The 22,486-nt window shown below is 46.2% G+C and overlaps 1 protein-coding gene across 1 annotated transcript; it reads left to right on the top strand.

Annotated features, from left to right (window-relative positions):
• The first annotated feature begins 53 nt into the window (after window positions 1–53).
• On the top strand, window positions 54–22,206 carry HOOK2 (hook microtubule tethering protein 2). Its single transcript, XM_082214710.1, has 22 exons — window positions 54–161; window positions 4,401–4,486; window positions 4,912–4,984; window positions 5,445–5,495; window positions 6,511–6,643; window positions 7,205–7,272; window positions 7,617–7,679; window positions 7,932–8,012; window positions 10,055–10,212; window positions 10,331–10,471; window positions 12,085–12,286; window positions 12,638–12,748; window positions 13,346–13,433; window positions 14,851–14,920; window positions 15,544–15,681; window positions 16,228–16,315; window positions 18,723–18,757; window positions 19,005–19,087; window positions 19,296–19,399; window positions 19,600–19,707; window positions 20,456–20,527; window positions 20,937–22,206. The coding sequence occupies exons 1-22, from the start codon at window positions 114–116 to the stop codon at window positions 21,105–21,107; spliced, it is 2,172 nt and encodes a 723-aa protein (XP_082070836.1). The 5' UTR covers window positions 54–113; the 3' UTR covers window positions 21,108–22,206.
• The last annotated feature ends 280 nt before the right edge of the window (window positions 22,207–22,486 follow it).

Genomic DNA, 22,486 nt, shown 5'->3' with positions numbered 1-22,486 from the left:
GCTGCCAACGGCGGGGCGCGGGCGGCTGACGTCACGCGCGGGCTGCGCAAGGGGCCGCTCTAGGCCAGCAGGGGCGTGGCGCTCGGAGTGCCGCGGCTTGCAGCGCCGGAGCCATGAGCGAGACGGGCCCGGCCGGGCGCTGCGGGGCGCTTCTCACTTGGGTAAGCCCGGGAGCTGGAGCGCGGGGGGTCGCCCGCCGCCGCCGCTCGGCTGATTCCCGCCACCACCTCCATAGGGCGCTCCCCCCCCCGAGTTAGCCCCGCTGCCACTGCCGCCCCCCCCCCCCCGGTCTTCAACAGGTGCCTTCCCGCCCGGCTTCCTCGCCCAGCCGCCTGGGATAACCCTTCCTTGGGGAAGGGGAAGAATGGCCGACAAGGCCACACGCGCCCCTCTTTTTTTATTATTCCGGGTTAGTTTAACCCGGAATTGCCGCTCACGTTTCTGCATTCTCACGGACGTGCTTTACACCCGCTGTTCCCCCCATAAGCATTATGCACCGACAGAGGATGCGTGTGTGGGGGGTGTATGAATGTATCGTGTGCATGGACACCTGTAATAACCACTTGGTTTGGTGAACACGGGCGGGAGGGACGTCGGTTAAAGTCCGCGGCGGAGGCCTGAACTTAGCAGCACCGGTTGCTCAGCCCCTGGAGTTCCTTCCAGGAAAGTCTTGAGGCCTCCCGGCTACCTCCCAACTCCGCTCCTCAACTCCCAAATCCTCTTAAAAACCTCCCGGTGCCGCAAGTCTGCCTTAAAGCCTCGGGCTATTTTTGTAGGCTCCACTCGACACATAATGACTCTGCATTTGCGCTCTTTGCCCCCTGGCGCTGTGGATTTTCTCCGTTCCCTCCACCCGCTCCCTTAAACTAGCTTTTTCTTTCGTGTCCAAATGGAATGATTAGGGCTTCCAACTGTTGGCTGCTGCTCCTTGAGATTCTCTTTCTCTGTCCTTCCCTTGGAAGAATCTTTCCCCACCACCTGCTGTGCCCAGCACCAAATGCTGAACAATGAAGGGTATCTGATTAATTCCCATCTTGCCAAACTCCCCAAGGAGTAACATAATGAGAGTGAGATTGAGAATCTAGTTCAGCCTGCTTAAAACTGTGTAGAACAAGACATAGAGGTTTGTAGTTCATTAGAGGAACAAACTTAAAACAACTTGGAATGTTAAAAAAAGAAAGAAGGCAACACTTGCTCAATCTATAGTTCAGACCAGTCTAATTGGTGAGGTTAAATATATGAGAGAGCCATAGACTGGATTATTAGAAATATATTTATATGCTACTCAACTGGGGCCCAGTTCCAAACTGGACCATTTCATCCCAATCCTGAAATAAGGAAAAAGCATTTATTTTTGTTGATTTGCTTATTCTTGAGAAAACCCTTGTGGAAGCTGCTATTTGTCCATTAATTTGATTCAGTGTTTTGAGTAGAAGATTCAGGGGTCTGACAAATGTTCATGCTTTTGAGCCACATGTGTAATAAAGTCTACAATCTGAAAACTACTGAATTGTTCAGTTGTGTCACCTGTGAGCCAAATCAAGGTAACAGGGTTTTGTCCTATTGTGTGTGTTGAAGTAGCTTACAAATGTCAGGATGCTTTCATGATAACCAGCCATGCTTTGTGAATTGTTACTGTGACAACTTTAAGCATTACTGTAATTGCCACAGTCTGTACCCTTTGCAGTGCGTTTCTTTCTACCCCTGCTGCTTACCTCATTGCTGACTTTCTCCTTCACTCACTCCCCCCACACCGTGTGTATCTCCTAACTTGGGTTAACAATTCATGCATCTGATGTAGTAGTTCACAAAAGCTTATGCCATAGTAAATTTGTTAGGGTTGTATTCAGAGCACTCCTATGTGTAAGAAGAACAACTTCTGTTTGTGCAACGATACTTTCCTTCCCCCCCCCCCCGCTCACAATGTACTCCCCAAAACTGTTCTGGGGGTTCCCTCAACTCTCTAGAGCAGATCTGGGGATAGCGTGGGAGAGGTGCAGGGGGGCAGAGGAGGGAAATATTTTTACACAAGTGGAAGTCATTCCCCTCTCACAATTATTTAATTGAATACCATCCTCCTACTTTAAAGTACCATAAGACTTTTTGTTTTTTTGCATTAAGATGGTGAAGAATAAGTGGATTTTGACTCAGAAACTTCACCAACTTGCTCAAGGAAAATATTTCTGGAAAACTTTTTCTTTTGCAATTAGAGCCAACCGGAGGGTTCTTTGAAGTATTATATTTGTGTGATATTTATATTTGCATACTTCATTGTTGTCATATTTTAGATTTAAATGATTTTTAGTTTTTGCTGGAAAAACTAGTGTTTGAACAACTAGAGCAGCACATACCTTTGTGCCTGACTTAAAGAATGGCTGCTTGGCTTATTAAGAGTGGCTGCTGCTCTGCCCTCCCAAGAGCTTCCTGGTGAGATTGCCCTATGCCCTGTTTATCACTAAAAGCTGTAATGAGAAAACTTTGTTCTTCCATTGCTAATCACCTTCTCCCTAACCCACCATGCCAAAGATGCCGGATGCTTCTATCTTTGCCCAGGGCAGAAAATACTGGAGTTGTTGTTTCTAGATTCTATTTGCAACAGCTGTCATACAAGGAAGGATTTTGGTATGATCAGCCTTTCATAGCACTGCAGCAGTAAGAGAGGAGGAGCTGAACCTGTCAAGCTTGTCTCTCCTGCACAAGTATTAAAAACACAGGAGTCTTTGTTTACGCTGAATTGAGCAGCCCTAACACTATTTTTCCTCAATACCTCGGTGCCTGAGTCCACAGATGCTGTTGGGGGTTCTTGGCTAACAAGGAAGGGTCTTTTGTTTATGGGACCTGGATATTTAGGAAATAATTTACTAATAATTTACTAATGCAAGATGGCTGGTATTTCCAGATTCAGAATGGAATGCTGATTTCTGCAGTAAGAATCAGGCATCTGTCAGCCTTGTGTGAGAAGGCTGGAGTTGGTACCCAAGCGAGATCTGATGGGAAGGTGGATGCTCATGTGCTGTAATGTTATTAGCCAGAGCTCTAAGATGGACCACTTTAGGATGCTTTCACATGGCAAGACCTGTAAAGACTGCCCCCAGCAGGAGAGACCCTTCTACTCTTAGGCATGCTGAGGTCCAATGTCAGTCGCTGATACTTGTGTTTATATGGGATGCAGTATCTCAGGAAAAACATCAGTACTTTAGCTCATGCAGGTAGTTGGTGGGACTTCTATTAAGAGGGGTAAGCAATTTGGAGAAGGTAGGCACACATGGTTTCCTAAAATGTAAGTTTGGTCTAAACATGTTGATTCCAGGGAATAAGAGAGCTATGGGATCTGATTTCTGTACGACTGAGAGTTCAGTTTAACTTGAGAGGCTGATAATTTGACACAAATAGGACCTAATCCAATTTAAGGTATTGCCACTTACTGGTAGCTGTTTCAGTTGAGAACCATAAGAATTAGGACATCAACCAAATGAAATTTTAAGGGGGAGGTACCCAAAATACAGAGGAAGGTGGAGTGTTTGTAGCATTCACTGGATGTAGCGCAACCACCATCTTCCAAACAGGGCACATTAACAATCAAAAGGGGAGTGTTGTTTAATAGCGAGGTAGGTAAGAGAAATATCTGACCCTGTAGAAAACCCCAAATTGGACTAGATAATTCAAAGACAGAAAGCTTACTTGTTTTGGTAGTCTTTTTGGTTAATATGAAAACCTTAATGTGTTGTTTCAGCCTGTTAGTTGCAATTGAGGAAGCAAGGTTAAAATCATGGGAAAACAAGCAGGGATGACTGTGTGCATGTTGGAGGAGAGGACCAAGGCCACTCCTAAATCTCCTAGGTGTAAATCCTGTAGCTGCTCTCGAGGCAGGAGGTAGCTTGGCAGACTTCTATTTCATTATAATCAAGGATGCCCTGACTGTGAGCGTGACAGCTGGGCTGCCTCTGCTTAGTGATTCATTGTGTATATCAGCGCCTTGCAGGCATGTGGGAGTACTCGTGCAGAGCTCATTGTGTGGGGGGTACATGTGTGTGGCAGGCACTGTTGTCTTGCAGCAGCAGCCTTATCTATTGGTATAGATTTTCAAGTTTGGTTTTAAAGATCTCAGTGTCTAATCATGAAGCCTAAGCACCATGAAGCACCTAAACCTACATAGGGTTGCCACCTTCAGCCAACTCCACAGTTTTCATTCTTATGGATATATTCCCATTAGATGAGTTATCCAGAAAAAGTGTGTTTTTCTTCTTTGATATTGACACTGTCACTAGCAGCCCTAGCAGATTTCAGGTTGTGTCCCCCTGTAGGCTGGTTCAGAATGGGCTTCCTCTGTTCCCAGATCTAAGAATTCACTATTTTTGCACCTAAAGTGTTCACTTGCTGATTTGATTTCTTTCCTCCAGCTGCAGACGTTTCATGTTCCATCGCCATGTGCCAAAGAACAGGATTTGGCCAGCGGGGTCACGATTGCCCAGGTGCTGCACAAAATGTGAGTGTCGTGGTGGTTACCTTAATGAGTGTTCACAAGAGTTATCCTGGTCAGCATGGCCAAATTCTCCCCTCCCTCCCTCACAAATCTCTCTTTGATGCTTCCCTGGTTAGCAAGTTGACCATTTAAGTTTGTGCTGCCAGAAATCAGAATTCCCTCCCTAATGAGTTGATTTGACAGTTTGATACTAGTTTGTGAGACAACAGCTTATCAGCAGGAAAGCTCCTGTGGTTGCCTTCATTGTAACATTGGGACAATGTGAATGAAGCTGTTTGTGAGACAGAAGACAGCAGAGCTTGACTCTAGACTGGCGAAAAGCCACTATGGAATCTGTTTCGCAAAGCTTATGTGCAAGATCACAAAGTTGCTCAGTTTGCTTTCCACCCCCGAACCAAAGGCAACAGCTTTATGGTTTTCATTTCCAGAGACCCATCTTGGTTCAATGAAACCTGGCTCCTGAGGATTAAAGATGATGCTGGTGACAACTGGAGGCTGAAGGTATGAAGTGAGAATGGGGTGAGTGGTGGTCTCTAAGACCTAGATGCTTAGCAATCCCAAATACTGCCAAGAAATGAACTCCAGAAGTCATGAGACTCTGACCTAGCAATACCTGGAAAGCAGAGTTGTTCAATTTTCAGGGTTTCTTAGCTGGCTTAGGTTGATCAGCCAGCTTTGTGATTTGAAGATGAGGGTGGGATTTGGTAGGAAGGGCTCTTCACCCCAATTGGATGCCTGTCCTGCATCAACCCTGGACTCTTCTCTCTCATCAGAATAGTTCTGAAGATGACTGAGCATGACCAGCTTCCCCCCCCCCTTTCCGTACCAGCACAGGAAATAGCAGAGTCTTGCTCGTTGGCTGTATGGCCTTTGGAAAGGGGAAATATAGTGGGAATGACAGGTCTCCGTACTCTGACAAACCAGCACATTTATGTTCATTCATCCTCTATCTTGCCTCCAGGTGAGCAACTTGAAGAAAGTCCTGCAGAGTGTGGTTGAATACTCCCAGGATGTGAGTACCTGTTCTGGTTTGGCTTTGCTGGCATGGTGGTGATGTATTTCAGGGCATGGCCCAAGCCTCCAATGAAAGTTAAGGGTCTCTGCTTGGGCAGTAGAGCAGCAGGTGAATGCCAAGGGACAAAACTCTGATGATCACTCAGCCTGGCTGTATTGAAGCCATCACTGAAAGACGGAGCTCATGGTTCCAGCCTAACATTCTTTTTTCCCAGGACCCACCTATCCCTTTGATGGTAATTAGTTTTAGCTGGTTTTAATACTGAATTTTAGATTGTTGTAGTCTGCCCAGGGACCTGCTGGTGAAGGGTAGGTAATAAATTGAATAATGATAATAAATAATAATATAAATAGCTCTGCTGTAGAAAAGCTGGGTAAATGTTACTGGTTTTCTATGGATGTGCCTTTCTCTATGTACAGAACTCCCAAGATAGCCAGTGGAGTGGAGTGGCAAGTGAGACTTAGACTGGGGAGATTTTGTTTCAAATCTCTGATTTTGTTTCAAATCCCTGATTAACTCCAACCTTCCTGGGTGGGGATTTGGGGTCTACCTCTTAGCCTAATCTATACACTCACAGGGATAAAACAGTGGGAAAACTATATATGCTATCCTGAGCTGTTTGGAGGAAGAATGGGATTGCAGTGTAGTAGTACTAGTAAATGCTCCTTAGTACAGGCAGTCTTGCTGACAAGTCCACCCAAGTTACTAGCCCAAAACTTTTAAAAAAATATATTCACCTTTCCTCACATGCCTGTGTAGTCACTTATTGCCCACTGACAGAGGCTGTTGCAGTTTCAAAAGCTTCATTGTTTGGTCACTTGGAAGCTTACCACAGACTAGTGCTGGACAAGTGGCAGATTTCAAACCTAAGCTAAAGATACTGAAAAGTAACCTGTCCTCTCCCAGGCAAATTGCTGTCACAGACGCAGTGAGAGAGGTGGAATAGGTAGGTGGCAGCAACAGTGAAAGGTCTGCTGGCTGTCCGAAGCTATATCCACTGCTGTCTTCTCAGGTCCTGGGCCACCAAGTCCCGGAGCAGCTGCTGCCTGATGTAGCTCTGGTTGGAGAGCTGTCTGACACAGCTGAGCTGGGCAAGCTGCTGCAGCTGGTGCTGGGCTGTGCCATCAGCTGTGAGAGGAAGCAAGGTATATGTATGCAAATGACAATTACAATGGGGGGATGTCACAGTGGAGCTTTATGGGCATCTGTGCCATGAGGATGACTCTGCAATGTCTGCTTTAAATACCTGCCGTGGGTGGGTGGGGTCTAGGAAGCAGGTGCTCTACTTGTTGTGGCTTTGCTGTCCTGCTTACAGGGACTTACAGTTTCCCTTCATTAGTCCTCTCTATTCAGGTGGCTCTTGCCTCATTCATATAACGTCAGGATCTCCTGAAGCTGGAGCTTCCAATCTTTCTCCTTGGGTTTTCTCCTCTCACTTTTCTTCACCCCTGATACTAGTTGGGATATTGGCTTCTTAAATCAGCTTGAGACAGAAGGAGGGTGCAGTGAGAGACAGACAGACAGACAGACAGAGATCTGACAGTCTGCCACACCCACAAAAATACTTTATCGAACTTTGGGCCCCTCTCCTGGAGGCTGTACCAACCCTCATGGCTGCATGATTTGGGGCAGGGGAGGGAATCTGGCCAGAGGAGGGAGGAACTAGTTGGAGAGTAATTTGAGTGCCCAGCCTCATCTGTTTGCAGATCACATCCAGCAGATCATGACCCTGGAGGAATCTGTGCAGCATGTTGTTATGACAGCAATACAGGAGGTGAGTGCGACTGTGTCCTTCAGCCTAGTGTGAAGCCATTAGGCTCCGGAACTGGATGCTTGCTTTGTGTTGCTAATGATCTCCCTGGTCAGGAAGTGCCCCTCATTCTCAACCTACAATCTTGCGTCTTCCCAGGTAATGATGCTACTTTTGTGCTAGTCCCTGCCCCTGCCCCCCGCCAAGTCCTGCCCACTCCCTGCTGCCAGGCCTGGTGCTCATTAGATGAAAGTTCCGAAAGATGCTCTAGTTCACCTATGCCTGCTTCCTGGAATACAGGGCTTAGAAAGTTCTGTGAGTCACCTCTATGTGACCAGTTAGTTACCAAACCTCTTTGTCTTTTGCAGCTCTTGAACAAAGATTCATCGGACACGCTGAGCTCAGAGACTTATGGGAACTTTGACAGCCAGGTACTTGTGATATATATTAAGAGTGGGTGGGTGGCATGAGCCCTAACGGTGCAAATTCAATAGATGTAGGCTGAGCAGGAATGGAGAAAGAGGTCCTTTTTTTGGGGGTGGGGCCAGATGAGGTAATGCGACGGTAGAAGGCTAGGCTTGGGCTACTATGAGTGGCTTGCCTTGCTCAGTGTCTGTGGTAGTATATAGACTTTTATTGACTGACTAACTGACTCCTTGTACCTTTCCGGTTTTCCCTTGTAGTCCAGGAAGTATTACTTCCTCAGCGATGACCTAGAGGAGACGGATGACATGCGCCAGCGCTGCCATGACCTAGAGCAGCAGGTGAGTGTCTCTTGGGAGCCAAGAATATTGGAGGTGGAAACCAGCTTTGTTTGCTGTGGACTTAAAAGAATGTGCATCAGATGATGGAAGCCAGGAGACTCTTCATAGGAAGAATGGAAAAATACTGAGCACCACCAGGTCTCCAGTGGGTTCTGCCCTTCCTCGGAAGTTATGGGGAAGTATATATCAGGGGTAGGACACCTGTTGTCTTGTAACGTTTGGTTGACTGGATTGTCTGTCACCTCTGAGCATTAGCCATGCTGGCTGGGGCTGATGAGAGATAGGATTCCCAATAACATCTGGAGGGCCGCAGGTTCCCCGCCCCTGGTATATATTCTGTGCTGGAATTTTCCAGGAGTCCTGACATGCCATTTTCTGAACTGCTATCTTGATTACCATCCTTTCTCTCCCCTTCCCTCCCTGCCTGCCTCTCCATATTGCACAGCTCTATGTGCACTGAGTTGGTGGTGTTTGGGGACCGGGCCTATTCTGGGCATTTGGATATTCTGTCTTTCCTTATATGAAGGCAAGGTGAGGGCCTGCCTTCCGTTCCTCCCTCATGCAGTCCAGTTTCTGGGGTGGGGTGGGAAGTGCAGTTCTTTGTGGATGGTGTGAGCTTGCTGGGCTGCATGGAGACAGCTGGGCTGGGCTGCAGTGTGGTGTGTGAGTCCGTGTCCCTCCTAATGCACAGCTGTCCTTTCCCTCATTGTTTTTGAGATTGCTGTGGACAAAGAACAAGACTGGCTTGGTAGTTCTGGGGCTGACCTTGGATTCAGTGGTCCTGGGCTTTATGCCTCTTTTTACCTGTGAAAGCCATATGAACAAGACTGGTGTCCGGCAGAGGGGCTAAATTTAAAGAGCAGACAGTGCAACTGTGGAGATTTTGGATATTTCAGGAAGGGTGGGTTGTGGGGGACCTGAGAAAGGATAGGCTGATCTCACTCCCTTTACAAAAACAAACCCTTTACTCCTCCAAGGTGCTAAAGTGCCCCTGGAGATGCAGCCCCCTTCAAGAAGGTGAGTGTCTTCCCTCTTCCCATGCTCTTGCCTATGATAACAGACCTGCTCACCCAGCAGTGGAGCCCCATGCCTGGTGGGGCCAGCCTAACCTCCTTGCATGAGCATGTGCCATGTTGACAAGTTAACAACTGCTTGAGAGTGTTGGAGGAGTTGCTTGCACCCAGTACAGAAGCAGGGTTGGGCCTGGCCTGAGTTAAAAGTGCTTTCAGACTCTGTACTAATTCAGCTACAAATCCACATTTCCGCATTCTAGGTTCTAAACTGCCTATGAAGATTCTGGAATCACTTAGGTTTAGGGGATGTCTATACAGGCTGAGGGGTTTTTTGTGGCCTCTTCATTTGGCAGCATTTAAGCTTCGTAGCAATTCTGGATCCCTGCAGCAGGTCGGTAGGTGCCTGTAATGAAGTTTTCACTTCCATTCAGGGAGCATAGGTCTTTGGCAAAAAGTCTGCCAGATTTGCAGAGAGAGGAAGTGAACTTGCTTGCTAGCAGTTCCTTTCAGTAGCTCACACGTGCTTTAGTAGTACCAGTGTGGATGATAAAAATTCCTTCCCGCCAAATGAGCTGGTGCAAGAGGAGTCCTGATGAGGCTAATTTCAATGGCTGCTGTGCGTGTTGGGGCAGGAGGCCAGTTGTAGACATTATTTTGGACATGCATGCAAATGTCTGTTAAGCCTACTCTGTTACCCTCTGTATGGTTCCATAGTTTTGCAAAATCTGGGGACAGGTCTGCTAGAGCAGCAAAAGGAACCGATTGCTTGTGGCTACATGTAGCAATTTGATAGAGAATGGGAGAGCAGGATTCACTTCAGCCTGCTTAAAGCCAAGGGAAAGAAGTGAACAGCCAAGACTTAAGGAGCTATGCTTCTCCCCCCTTTTTCTAGGGCACTAGTAGAATGAGGTTGAATGCCACAGGCTGGTTGGGCTTATGAAGGACCTGGTAGAATCCACAAAGTTCTTAGCTGGACTTAGAGCTCCATTACTTAGCCATCTCCTAGAAACTCCTCCTCCCTTCTCTCAGATCTCCATCCTGGTGGAAGAAAAGAATACTTTGTCGCTGGAGAACAAGAGTCTCCGGGAGCAGAAAAGCTCGCTTGAGTCCGATGCTGCTGGGCTCACTGGCAAGAAGTTGCTGCTGCTTCAAACCCAGATAGAGCAGCTGCAAGAGGAGAACTTCCGGTAAGGCAGATACTGGGGTGGGGAGATTATATTGCCCTCAGGACAATGTGCCCAAAGGCAGTGGAGTCCAGAGAAAAATTAGAAGAAAAGTCTAGCTAACTAGATGTATTTTGGCCAGGCTGGAAAGCAGCAGAGATGACTTCCGAATGCGCTGTGACGATCTCGAAAAGGAAGTGCTGGAGCTTCAACACCGCAATGAGGAGCTGACCAGCCTGGCGGAGGAAGCCCAGGCACTGAAAGACGAGATGGATGTGCTGCGGTGAGTGTGCCTCAATGCCTCGGCTGCAAGAACTGTGAATATACCCTTGTATTTTTTTGGGTTATGTGTTACGGCTTGTGAAGCAGCCCATGGTCCAGCCTGGGCCTGCTGTGTGTCAAAACTCCAAATTTGTGAATCTTGGGCCTCAGGTGTGCTGTGTTGCCGTATAGGCAAACCTCCCACTGCAGCTGCTGACTAATATGCTTCTCTGCATATTTGGACACTCTTAGGTAGACAGTCCATTTTTGCACACATCCTTAAGTTTAACACGGTGATCTTTGCCACTGAAAAGGCAGAGCAACAGATTCCCAAACAGCCGCTGATGGTTGAATGCAGCTATGGAGAAGAGTTGACAGTCCCACTAGAGGGTTTGTGGGTGGCTCATGCCTATACACTGGAGCCCTGATGAATGCTGTCTCTCTTCCAATGCTTGAAGTTCTGGAAAAGCAGAAACAAATTAGTCCAGGAGTTTTGAGTGAATATGTGGAATGTGGCTTCTTACTTGGAATCCAATTAGTACTGCTGAATAATCAAAATCTCTGCTATCTGGAATTTGGTGGAAGTGGGGCAGCTTGTGTGTAAAGAATTTGGTTTAATTGAGAATGTTAGTTGTTCTTGGGGGATGGGTTTCTGTGCTGGAACAGCATTCATTGCAGCCTCTCACTATTACCAGTCTTCCTTTTCCTGTGTTTGTGAGTTTTGTACAAAGTATGCTGTTAGGTTACTTCACACAGATTTCTTTTTTTGCTATACATTAAAGCAAACTCAAGTTTTGTTGTAACTTGTCAATTTTTGGACTGTTTCACACAGAAATGTAGACATAGTGCTTCAGTTCTAAAATAGATGCACTGACCCATAACTTCATGTGATCTAAAAGAGCATCAGCAAGCCTTGGGCTTTCATGCGCCCTCTTCTATCATCACATCCCAGTGGCTGGAAGGAGAAGTGGGGAATTGAATGCTTTACTATTTGCTTGTTGTGTCCAAACCAGCAAAGGACAGTTACCATTTAACTATACAGTAATTTGTTTGCAACAATCCAACTTGGAATGTTTGCCTTAAAATGCATGGGATACTTGTTGCTTATCCATTATTGTTTCAGTTTTTGGCACCCTTTGACCTTGCTGCAGCAATTCCTGCTTACACAGTAGTTTTCTATAGCTAGTAGAGTTACTTTCTGTCCCTCCACTTTTTATCCAATAAAGTCAGAGTTAAAGGTAAAGGTACCCCTGCCCGTACGGGCCAGTCGTGTCCGACTCTAGGGTTGTGCGCTCATCTCACTTAAGAGGCCGGGAGCCAGCGCTGTCTGAAGACACTTCCGGGTCACGTGGCCAGCGTGACGAAGCTGCTCTGGCGAGCCAGCACCAGCGCAGCACACGGAAACGCCGTTTACCTTCCCGCTATAAAGTGGTACTTATTTATCTACTTGCACTTAGGGGTGCTTTCGAACTGCTAGGTGGGCAGGAGCTGGGACCGAACGACGGGAGCTCACCCCGCCGCGGGGATTCGAACCACCGACCATACGATCGGCAAGTCCTAGGCACTGAGGTTTTACCTGACATTAAAAGCTGTAAAAGATATCTATACTTATATCTATATCCTGTTGTTCTGCAGTCACTCCTCAGACAAGGTGGGACGGCTGGAGGCTATGGTGGACTCCTACAAGAAGAAGCTGGAAGACCTGGGTGACCTGCGGCGGCAGGTTCGGCTGCTTGAGGAAAGAAACACCGTTTACATGCAGCGCACTTGTGAGCTGGAGGAGGAGCTTCGGCGTGCGAATGCTGTCCGTGTGCAGCTGGAGGCACATAAGAGACAGGTGAGTTGGTGTTAATAAGAGAATGCATTTGAGCAGACTGCAGCCTTCAGAATGCACTTGCAATAATACTCTGTCCTGAAGGAATCCTAAAGACAGATTGGAGCACCATTGGAGCCAGAAAGGCAAAACCCATTTGACCAGGATTGACCTGGTAGCTGTAGCTGTGCTGTGGCTTTGCAGGCAGAACTGTTGTCTCAAACAGTCTTGTACTCTTGGTGTTTGGGAGGACTTCAATACTAAACATAGATTCAAGACAACCTGTAATGAAAAGCAGCGTTGCTGATTGCTTTGCAGCAGGAGAGGAGGGCAAAGATCATAAGCACAGCAAACCCCTACTCTTCCCTCTTCCAGGTGCAAGAGCTCCACAGCAAACATGCAGATGAGGCTTTGAAGGCGGAGAAATGGCAGTTTGAGTTCAAGAACCTCAAGGAGAAGTTTGAGGCCCTGGTAAAAGAAAAAGAGGTAATGCAGAACTTGTACCACAAGATGATGATGAGCGTTTCCTTTGGCTTGCAGGTGAAGGCCTAGTCCAGGAGTGAGGGAGCTTTTTCAGCTTGAGGGCCACATCCTCTCATGGGCAGCCTTATGGAGGTTGCATGCAAGTGTGGGTGGGGCCAGAGGGGAAAGTGGGTGAAGCAATGGATATGACTTCTCTCTTCATTGAAAGGGCTGCATTCTGGCTGCGCAAAAGCTCGAGCTTGGTGGTCGGTGGGTGTGTATAGATATAGTTATGTCCATACAGATTTTTTTATATATGCACACAAATGCACCACCTATCTACCCATCCATTATCACATTTCATTGGCTCATTCTAGCCTGGTAAAGGAGGGCACAGAGCAGGCCTGGAGAGCCTGTGGGGCGAGTCCCAAATGTCAGAGAGCCTTGAAGGCTGCATTTGGCTTGAGATTCTCTACTCCTAGTCTTGTGGCAAGAATAGGGAAATCTGGCAGGAGTAGCATCTAGTTTCTGTTACTTGGACAATGTAGTACAATAAGGCATCAGCCCACCATAGCTTAAGTGGTCCTTTTCCTGGGGTGATTCCTGACCCTTTTTCCTTAGAGGCTGATTGAAGAGCGGGATGCCTTACGGGAAGCCAATGAAGAACTGCGATGTGCTCAGGTGCAGCAGAAATTCCTAAATCAAGCAGGTGAGTATCAGAAGTCTTCCCCACCCCAATGAAATCCAATAAAGTCTGCCTCAGAACAATGATTGGAAGTTAAGGAGAAAAGGGACATGTCTTTGTGTTGACAGGGCCAAGTGCACTCAAGTTACAGTAAACTAGCAGCCAACTACTTTTCACATTTGTTAATACCCGAAGAGCCACAGTGAGAGATGGGGACATTGCCTACATGCTGCAATCATTAGGGGAAATTTGTTCCATCTGAAATGCACAGCGGGGTGGGCCCAGGGGCTAGGGCAGGAAATCCAGCTAGACCCTTCTTTGTGCATTTAGGTGTTGACGTAAGAGCATATTGTTTGGACATTTATTTTATTGAAATGTCCTTTAATTTGATTTAGTTGCTGATTGAGTGTTGTGCTTCCGTTTTAGCGATTCCTTTTTGGTTGTTACGGCTGCTTTTTGTGAATGTATTTTATATTTTTTACTATGATTATTTACACCTGAAGATTCCATTTGGGATGGAAGGGTGCAGTAAAAATAAATGAATTAAATGCTGTCATTTTCATTTTTTAGAACATTCTACAGGCACGGGCAGGGGGATTCCCTTATCTGTTAGCTTCCTTGGAAGCCACAGGAGGGCTGAGAGGGTAGGATTTTAATGGCTTGGACTGTTTTTATAAGCTGGACGGATAGCTCAGTCGGTAGAGCATGAGACTCTTAATCTCAGGGTCATGAGTTCGAGCCGTACGTTGGGCCCTTGTGGTCCCTTCCAACTCTACAATTCTATGAGCAGCTATACGGAAAAACTTTTTTACTGTTTCATTTTAATTAATGTTTATTATGTGATTTGTGATCTTAATTGTTCTGATATGTAAATCACCCTAGGATCTCTTTTAATGAAGGGTGGTAAAGAAATTATATAAATTAAATTTTAGGCTAAGCCTGATAGGATTTCACACACCTGTCTCCAAGAGCTTTGCCTACAGCCTGTGTGTGTGCTTGGTCTGTCATGCGTTTGCCTGAACCAGCTTGCAGGGGAAGACCTTGTATTATAGTTGGCTGCTGCCTGAAGTGAGGTTTCACCTCCCAACTCCGTGTGGCTTTTCTCAGCCTTCATTCTTCTCCTCTTTAAATGTATTTCTCTTGATGCCAGTTTGGACCATGTTTTGCTTCATACTGCTGGGAGCCATAACTGCACTTTTATTGCTCCAACTTGGGGAAATGAGTTGTCCAGCCCAGGTTAGGTCAAGTGACATTGAAAGCTTGAGTGATCCCATCTTAGAGGGTTGTGCTTTATAGCAAGGTAGTATTTGGGAACAATCGGCTCCTTCCCTCCAACAACACCTGTACCTTTGGATAGAAAGAAATGTATCTTCTGTTTCTCTCTCTCTCTCTCTCTCTCTCTCTCTCTCTCTCTCTCTCTCCCCCCCCCCCCGCCTTGCAGATACCATCCTAGAAGAAATTGCTTCTCCTGTGGATAACTTAGCAGCTGAGATCATGCCAGCAGAACTCAAGTAAATTTTGCCCCCTTGGGGATCCTGTCTTGGAGGCAGAAGGGCAAAAGCCTATGGGGCCTATTTGAAATTGGGGACTTGCTGTTATTCATAATTATACTTGATTACTTCCATCAGCCAGAGGTTGGAGTCAATCTTACCCTGGTGTCCTTTTGGTGTTAAAGAGAAAGTGGTGTGTGTGTGGGGGTGCTATCCTGGATTTATTTTTCTGATATTGTAGATGAAACAGGTATCATCCCAAGATCACCTTTAGCTTGTTCACTTAAGCTTAAGAAAACTGGGGTGCAGTTTTCTGCTTCATACAGTTATGAGATAAATTCTTTAACAGGTCAGGCTCTAAGTGAATGCTCCTAATGTATATGCTAGATAATACAGCATGGTAATCTCTATGAATACTGTCTATCCCAGTATGCGTTGCTCTGCTTTGGCCCCCAGTTCTAGAGATTGCATCCTCTCTATGAGCTGTTCTGCCTTTTAGTACAGCTTTTAGGGTTGGGAGTGGGGGAAAGAGTCAAGAATGGGCCCACATGAAGCAGGGGGTGGGGCTGGGAAGTGGTGGTGGTCCACAACATTGGATAATGCCCCAGCTAATAATCGTAACATTCTGTGTTTCTTGCGGCCAGGGAGACCATTGTGCGGCTGCAGCATGAGAACAAGATGTTATGTGCACAAGAGCTGTCCTACCGGCTGCAGCAGACTGAATTGCAAGGGCTGCTGGAGGAATCTAACCGTACTAAGAACCAGCTAGAGGCACAGCAAAGGTATCCAATAAGCTGGAAAGTTTGCCGTTTGTCCCCACTGGTCTTAGGAGATCCAACCTGCCTTCTCCAGTCCCTCGTAACCTTTGACCAGATATTAAATTTGCAATTCTAATTTAGAATTATTTTTATTCACTGTTCTTCCTCTTATCTGGTAGGCAATATTCTACCTTCTGTTCTAAAAACCAGTGGGGAAACTCTTACTGTTGGCCCATCAAGTGAAACCATGTTTGCATGGTCAGCTGGGGAGTGTCCTTGAGCTGAAGCACTGTTTGCATGATCTACTAGGAATGTTAAACTAACATTTTTTTAAAAAAAATAGAATTTTGTCCTAGCTTATCTTTGTTAACTAGTGAGGGGCAAGCTCCCTTCTCCTCTCATTGCTCTGGCTCAGAAATAAACAGAGCCATTTGAAGGTGTACTACTTATCACAGTAGCTTTTTTGCTAGGCGCCATCTGTACTGACAGTCCAGGGGGCTTTGTTGCTGCTTGCTGCAGCTGGCTTTTCTCTTGCCTGTTTTAATTTGATTTGCCCTTCTCTCTATCCAGACTGAGCCAGCAACAGATCACTGAGCTCAAGGTGCAAGTAGAGGAGCTCCAACGGGCCCTCCAGGAGCAAGGGAGCAAAGCAGAAGATGTGAGTTTGCTTGAGAAAAGAGGGTTCTGTGAGGCCTTGTCAGAGTCAGGCTCACAGGGAGGTTTTGAAGGAGATTTTCACAGGGGCTGGTGGTCTCTACTCTCAGCCTGAATCCAGACCTTCTTACAGGGTGGCAGTAATGGGAACTGGTGGCATAAACCCACCTGTCAGTTTCTCAGTGGAGACTTAAAACCAAGACAAAACAAAGGAGCAGGGCTGTATGAGATCTTTGTTGCAACATCTAGGATTGTGTGCTCTCTGTGTACCAAGTGTACCAAGTGGGGGAACTCTACCTGTATATTGGCAGTTTTTAGCCTCCCAAATTACCTTGGGCCTCGAAACAATGAAAAAGGACTGGGGCTAAGCCTCAGATACTGACTACTGCTTACAGGATTGCTATAATGCAGGTGGTAGAGATTCCTTGAACATACAAATTCCATGATAAGGGTACACTTGTGGTTTTTAGGAGCTGCTAAATTGCAGTTTATTGTAGCTACACTGGACAAAGGTGTGCTATTTGGCTAAGAACCTTTTTTTCTCGGGTTTATGGGCTTGTTGCCTATTGGGGGGGGGGGAGGGCAAGAACCTGCAGGCTGTAAGTGTTGTTTTGCCCCAGTTTGAGAGCCCTGTGTCCCCTCGCCTGTGGCTTGTTCTAATGTTCAACATTACCTTCTGCCCAGACCTCTTTTCCTCCTCACTTCCCTAATCTCACTATGCTAACAGCCCTCTCTTTCTCCCTTCTGACTTGCTGGCTGTCCTGCCCAGGCCATTGTAAGTACTTTCACATTCTGTGTTGCTCCCACCATCTAACCTACTCCGCTGCAAACTCACTGTTGCTTCTCTTCTGTCTTTGCTTGGTTCTTGGTGCGTCAAAGACAAGGGGCTGCTCTGGGTTCGCCTGCCAAGAGCTGCTAAGGGGCCTGTGTATTCTGAAGGTTTAGAGGAGCACAAGTTCAGTTTTCTTAGCGCAGAAGGGAAGCTGGGAATCATAGGTGCTGTTTTGAATTGGTAATTTCTGTTCCAAATGGCATTCTGATAATCTGAAAAGGTAGGAGCAGTCTAGATTTGTTTCTGAATTGGTGCAAAGTAGTTAACTGTACCAGGTGGCGCTGTGGGTAAAACCTCAGTGCCTAGGACTTGCCGATCGTACGGTCGGGGTATCTAATCCCCGCGGCGGGGTGAGCTCCCATCTTTCGGTCCCAGCTCCTGCCCACCTAACAGTTCAAAAGCACCCCTAAGTGCAAGTAGATAAATAGGTACCGCTTTATAGCAGGAAGGTAAACGGCGTTCCGTGTGCTGCTCTGGTGCCGGTTCGCCAGAGCAGCTTCGTCACGCTAGCCACGTGACCCGGAAGTGTCTGCGGACAGCGCTGACTCCCGGCCTCTTAAGTGAGATGAGCGCACAACCCTAGAGATGGACACAACTGGCCCGTACGGGCAGGGGTACCTTTACCTTTAAAGGGTACCTTTTAGTTAACTGTACCAACATCTCTTAGGAGATGTGCTGTCTCCTACAAAATGAGTAACTGTTCATGTTACTGCCCTGTGAGTCTCGTATATTAATAAGTCTGTAAACAATTACAGTTCAGCATTTTCCAAAGGGAGGTTGCTTCCCTACTGGGATAATTGAAAAGGAAGTAGAGGAAAAACTTCCTAATGGTTGAGAGCCTTTAGGCTAGAGCTAAAAGAGAAATGCTGTTGATGTGACATTGAGCAATGTAAACCAACATTTGCACACCTAGTAAAAGCTGTAGTAAATCTTGAAAAGTAAATGCTTTTGCATTGCCCACATCTATTTATGCTACTTGAGTGACAGACCCTGAATGGTCTCAGGTGGAGGGAGGGGACTTTGGCTTTTACTTCCAAAGATGGGAGTGAGGTTTGAATGCATGAATGGATTAGTAACTAGTATAGAAAGACCTTTTGTTTTTCAGACTGCAGCCTTGTTAATTGACAGTAGGATAGACCGTAGAGTTGAGCCACTGGCTGTGTTTAGTTCACTTACTGTATATTGGATATTTTTATCCCCCCTGTCATGCCAGCATAGACAACCATGTTTGCAGAGCTGAATGGAATTCTCTGTTCCATTTTAAGAGTGCTTCTGAGTCAGCAGCATCCCAGTTTAACTTTCCTAGCTCATGAAGACAAATCTGAACTGAAACCTTGAACTCCTAGTGCCCCCAGAATGAATCCTTCAAAGCCAGCAAATTTATGCATAACCTGAGTGCAGGAGGTCTTCAGGAGTACAGGGTACACTACAGCTACACAGGTTTTAGTATTCTGTGTAAGATATACTGAACATAGCACCAGCTCACTCTAGTGGTCAGATGATGACAACAACAACAACTTAGCTAATTGATCTGCAAACAAAATAAAAACCCTAAACAGTCATTTCTCTCTCTTTTTAGTCTTCTCTCCTACAAAAGAAGCTGGAGGAGCATCTGTAAGTGATTCAATTCAGTTTGAGGGACAGGGTTGGAAAGGGCTAAAGCTCACTTGGTTTTCTTTGTTGCATTTGATGAATGCATATCTGGGGTTGTTATGGGTCCAGCTGTGCTACTTAGCAACATATTGATGCTGTCACACAATACACAGCAGGGCTTTGGTTCCACGCCCTTCAGGTTTCTGGTCCTTATTCTTCAAGACACCTGCATGCCTAGCTTCTGTTTCTCTTTCTGTTTCCTGGTCAGAGAGAAATTGCATGAGGCCCATGCAGAGCTTCAGAAGAAGAAGGAATGCCTTGATGAATTGGAGCCAAAAGTGGACAACAGCAGTAAGTGGGTGGATGACAGATCCATTGCTTTAGGAGTCTCAACTAAGCCCAACCTTTGCTGGGTACCACATTGGGCTGGGCTGGGCTGGGCTACCCAGAAATCCGAAGACCTTGTAGAGCATAGAGTGAAGATTCTTGCTACTCCATTTGTCCCCTGTCCACATTTTGGGGTCAAGGACAGCATTGATGTCCCCGCCTTTCTCAACAGCTGCCAAGAAGATTGATGAACTGCAGCAGTCTTTGAAGAAGAAAGATGAAGATATGAGAGCCATGGAGGAACGATACAAGCGTTATATGGACAAAGCCTGCACAGTAAGTCAAGTCTTTCCAGTGCCTTGTGCACAGGCATACATTGGTGAAGCCTCACTAAATGGCTTCGTAGATCATGCACACTTTCCTGCGGTCAGTGTGATTCAGTCCGCAATGTTGCTTCAGGGCCTTTCTAGTAGCTAAATGGTCTTGGCCTCCCAAAGCTAAGTGATTATGGAAGATCTCTCTTTATCCTTTCACAGGTCATCAAGAAGCTGGATCCCAAGCAGCAGCCTCACGGAGTTCCACCGGAGATCCAGGCTTTGAAAAACCAGCTGCAGGAAAAGGATAAGAAAATCAACCACCTGGAGGTGAGCTCCTCTTCCTCTTCCGAGAATGAGGGTTGCAGCTTCTCTTACATAAGAGCCTGTCTGATTAGGCCAAAGGCCCCTCTAGTTAAACAATGGAATTTGCTCCCTTGAGAGGCAGTAATGGCCACCAAACATTGATAGCTTTAAATGAGGACTAGGCTATCAGCGGTTACTAACTATGATGGCTATGTATTACTTCCATTGTTGGAAGGAATGTGCTTCTGAATACCAGTTGCTGGAAACTGCAGGAAGAGACACTGCTGTTCTGCTCTGGTCCTGCTCACAGGCTTCCCCAGGGCATCTGGTGGGCCACTGGCCTGATCCAGCAGGGCTATTCTTATTATAACAAGTTTCCAAAATTAACAAGGACGTGCGCACTGCAGCCCTCTTACCCATAAGCTACAGGTGTCTTGGGTATAATGCATTAATTCCTTATCTTCCCAAAGTCAATATAAGTTATTTCAGATGAGTGGTTTGCCATGCGTTGCCTGCTTTGATCACCCTGTTAGCAGCTCAGGTAGTTTCCTGTTGTCCTTACTTTGCTTTCACTTGGGATCAGATTGGTAGACTGAGGTCCTGCACATCTATAAAAGAAAGAGGTGCACTCCTCATCTCCCCTCTGTTTTGGTTGGCCTTGGCAGCATAAGCTTGGGGTTTTCCACAATCCCCCCAACACACACACACAGCCTTGGGGTTTAGCAGCATGACCACTTACCTCCTTTTTCCTCTCTGTGCTTCATCTCATTAGTCGGATTTTGAGAAGACAAAATCTCAACAGGAACAAGAAGAGAAACTCATCATCACTGCTTGGTATAACATGGTGAGTTTGAATTGGACTAGGCATAAATAGAGGTGCATGTACTGATGCAGGGGTGTGAGAGAAGGTTGGCACATTGCTTTGCAGGAGAACAGTATGCATAACTGCTGTGGAGCTTAACATCCTGAGAATCTCTTACTTTTTCTAACTATTTTGGTTCCAGACACGTTTTGCAGCTGCTAAACACTGCTGAGTAAAATATCTGAAGTTGGGCTCTTTACAGTAGATCATTTTGGTGATCCTGTATATATCCGGATCACAGAACATGGCCTTTTTGAATTCAGACCTTCGTGTCTTCTGACACATACTGTCCTGGTCAGAGCCCTATGGAGGAAGAACAGTGAAGAACCCTCCATCTCCATCCAAGAGTCTGCTGGCACAAGCCAAATGTTTCTTTTCCCCCCGACTGCAGGGCCTGGCGCTGCACCAGCGGGCTACAGAGGAGCGGTCATCCACCTCTACACCAGTCCAGTCCTTCTTGGCCCAGCAAAGATTGGCCACCAATACTCGACGGGGCCACCTGAGCCGAGCTCAACCCTTGCTGCTTCGATACGTTGGTACAGACAAACCTCAGTTGTCCTGATCTGGAAAAGCTGTCCTGTGGATCTTCTAGAGAATGCTCACTTCCCGGGGGAAGTGAAATCGGAATACCTGTTATGCAGTGGTAGTTCCTCTGGAAACCCCCGTTTTATCCCTATTGTTGAAATTCATTCTCTGATACTAAAGATTATTCCTATGCCCAACTGTACTGCTTGTTTTTTAAAAAAATGAGCAGCAAGGAGCTGGATCTTCCCTATTCATTGCAGACCTACATGTTCCCTCTTCCACCGCAGTTGGGAGCTGTTGCATGGCAGTACCCTGGGTGATGGAGAGGTATCCTTCAACCATGTTCCTTACCCACCTTTCCTCTTAAAATTCTGCTTTTGTACATAGTATCTGTATAGCCCTGTTCCCCACCAATTAAAAATGTTCTTTACCTAATGATGTCATTGCAGAGGGTATGGAGGGAAATTTTTTTTTACTGTCATTCACATCTCCCCTTATGGTATCGGCCTCAGTCTTGGGTATTTTTTGTTGTGGTGAATGCATAAGGATGAGATGGCTGCTTTGATAGCGGCCCTGCATTTGGAGTTTGACTCCTTTAAAAAGCTAGCATCGGTTCCTCAGGAGCCAGATTGCATTGCCTGAGGCACATTATGGCACAGCTTTTCTTAGTGACTTCAAAATCCCTTCTAAGAAGGGGCAGGGCCTTGGTACAAAAAAAGCCCCATTTGAAAACGTATGAACACTAAATTGACTTTAGACCCTAGGGGTGAAGAGAGCCTGCAGTCCTGCCCAACAGTAATTTGTGTGCACATCTGTAACTGTGTTGTCTTCACAGCAATATTTAGTGCCTGGTGGTTTTTTTTTGAAAAGTGCTACTCTTTTTCTCCCCTCCCTGTTAGTATCATATTCAGAGACATTGCAAGATGCAGTATCCTTTTAAAAATATGTTCTCCAAATTTTGATTCTTTTTTTTAAAGTAAAGTTCATAGTTTTAATGCTGTAAATTATACATTTTGTAAAGCTATCTTGTATCTCTGCCTCTTTATTTTTCTATTGGACAGAAGCCTGACATGCAATGTGGGAGGATGGGATATGTCTATAGAATCTTTACACTACAAATAAAATGTTATAAAATCTTTTCTGTATCCTCATTCCTCTAGTAGCAACAACTATTACTGTTGGGCAGTGGCCTTCATCTGGGAGGACCAGCTGTAGCTGTTAGTAGTTCTTTGCAGTACCTTTGTGATGGGCCAGCTGTAGTTCAGGCTTCCCATTAATTCTGAGATGGGATTTTCCTCTCTTGGGAGTTTAGTAGACCAATCAACTGCAGTTCCCTATTGGGCCTTGGAAGAACCAGCATGGTCATAGTTGGCTGGGGTTCCCCAATCTAGTCTCCAGAAGCTATTGGAATACAGT

Source organism: Podarcis vaucheri (assembly GCF_965113315.1).
Source record: "Podarcis vaucheri genome assembly, chromosome: 2".
Taxonomy (NCBI): domain Eukaryota; kingdom Metazoa; phylum Chordata; class Lepidosauria; order Squamata; family Lacertidae; genus Podarcis; species Podarcis vaucheri.
This window is presented reverse-complemented; position numbering and strand designations above follow the sequence as displayed.

Excerpts from the sequence above, each read along its gene's own strand:
- HOOK2 (XM_082214710.1), top strand. The coding sequence starts at position 114 with ATGAGCGAGACGGGCCCGGCCGGGCGCTGCGGGGCGCTTCTCACTTGG. Across the intron at positions 19,088-19,295 it reads GCCAAAAGTGGACAACAGCA|CTGCCAAGAAGATTGATGAA; the intron begins GTAAGTGGGTGG and ends CTTTCTCAACAG. Across the intron at positions 20,528-20,936 it reads TCACTGCTTGGTATAACATG|GGCCTGGCGCTGCACCAGCG; the intron begins GTGAGTTTGAAT and ends CCCCGACTGCAG.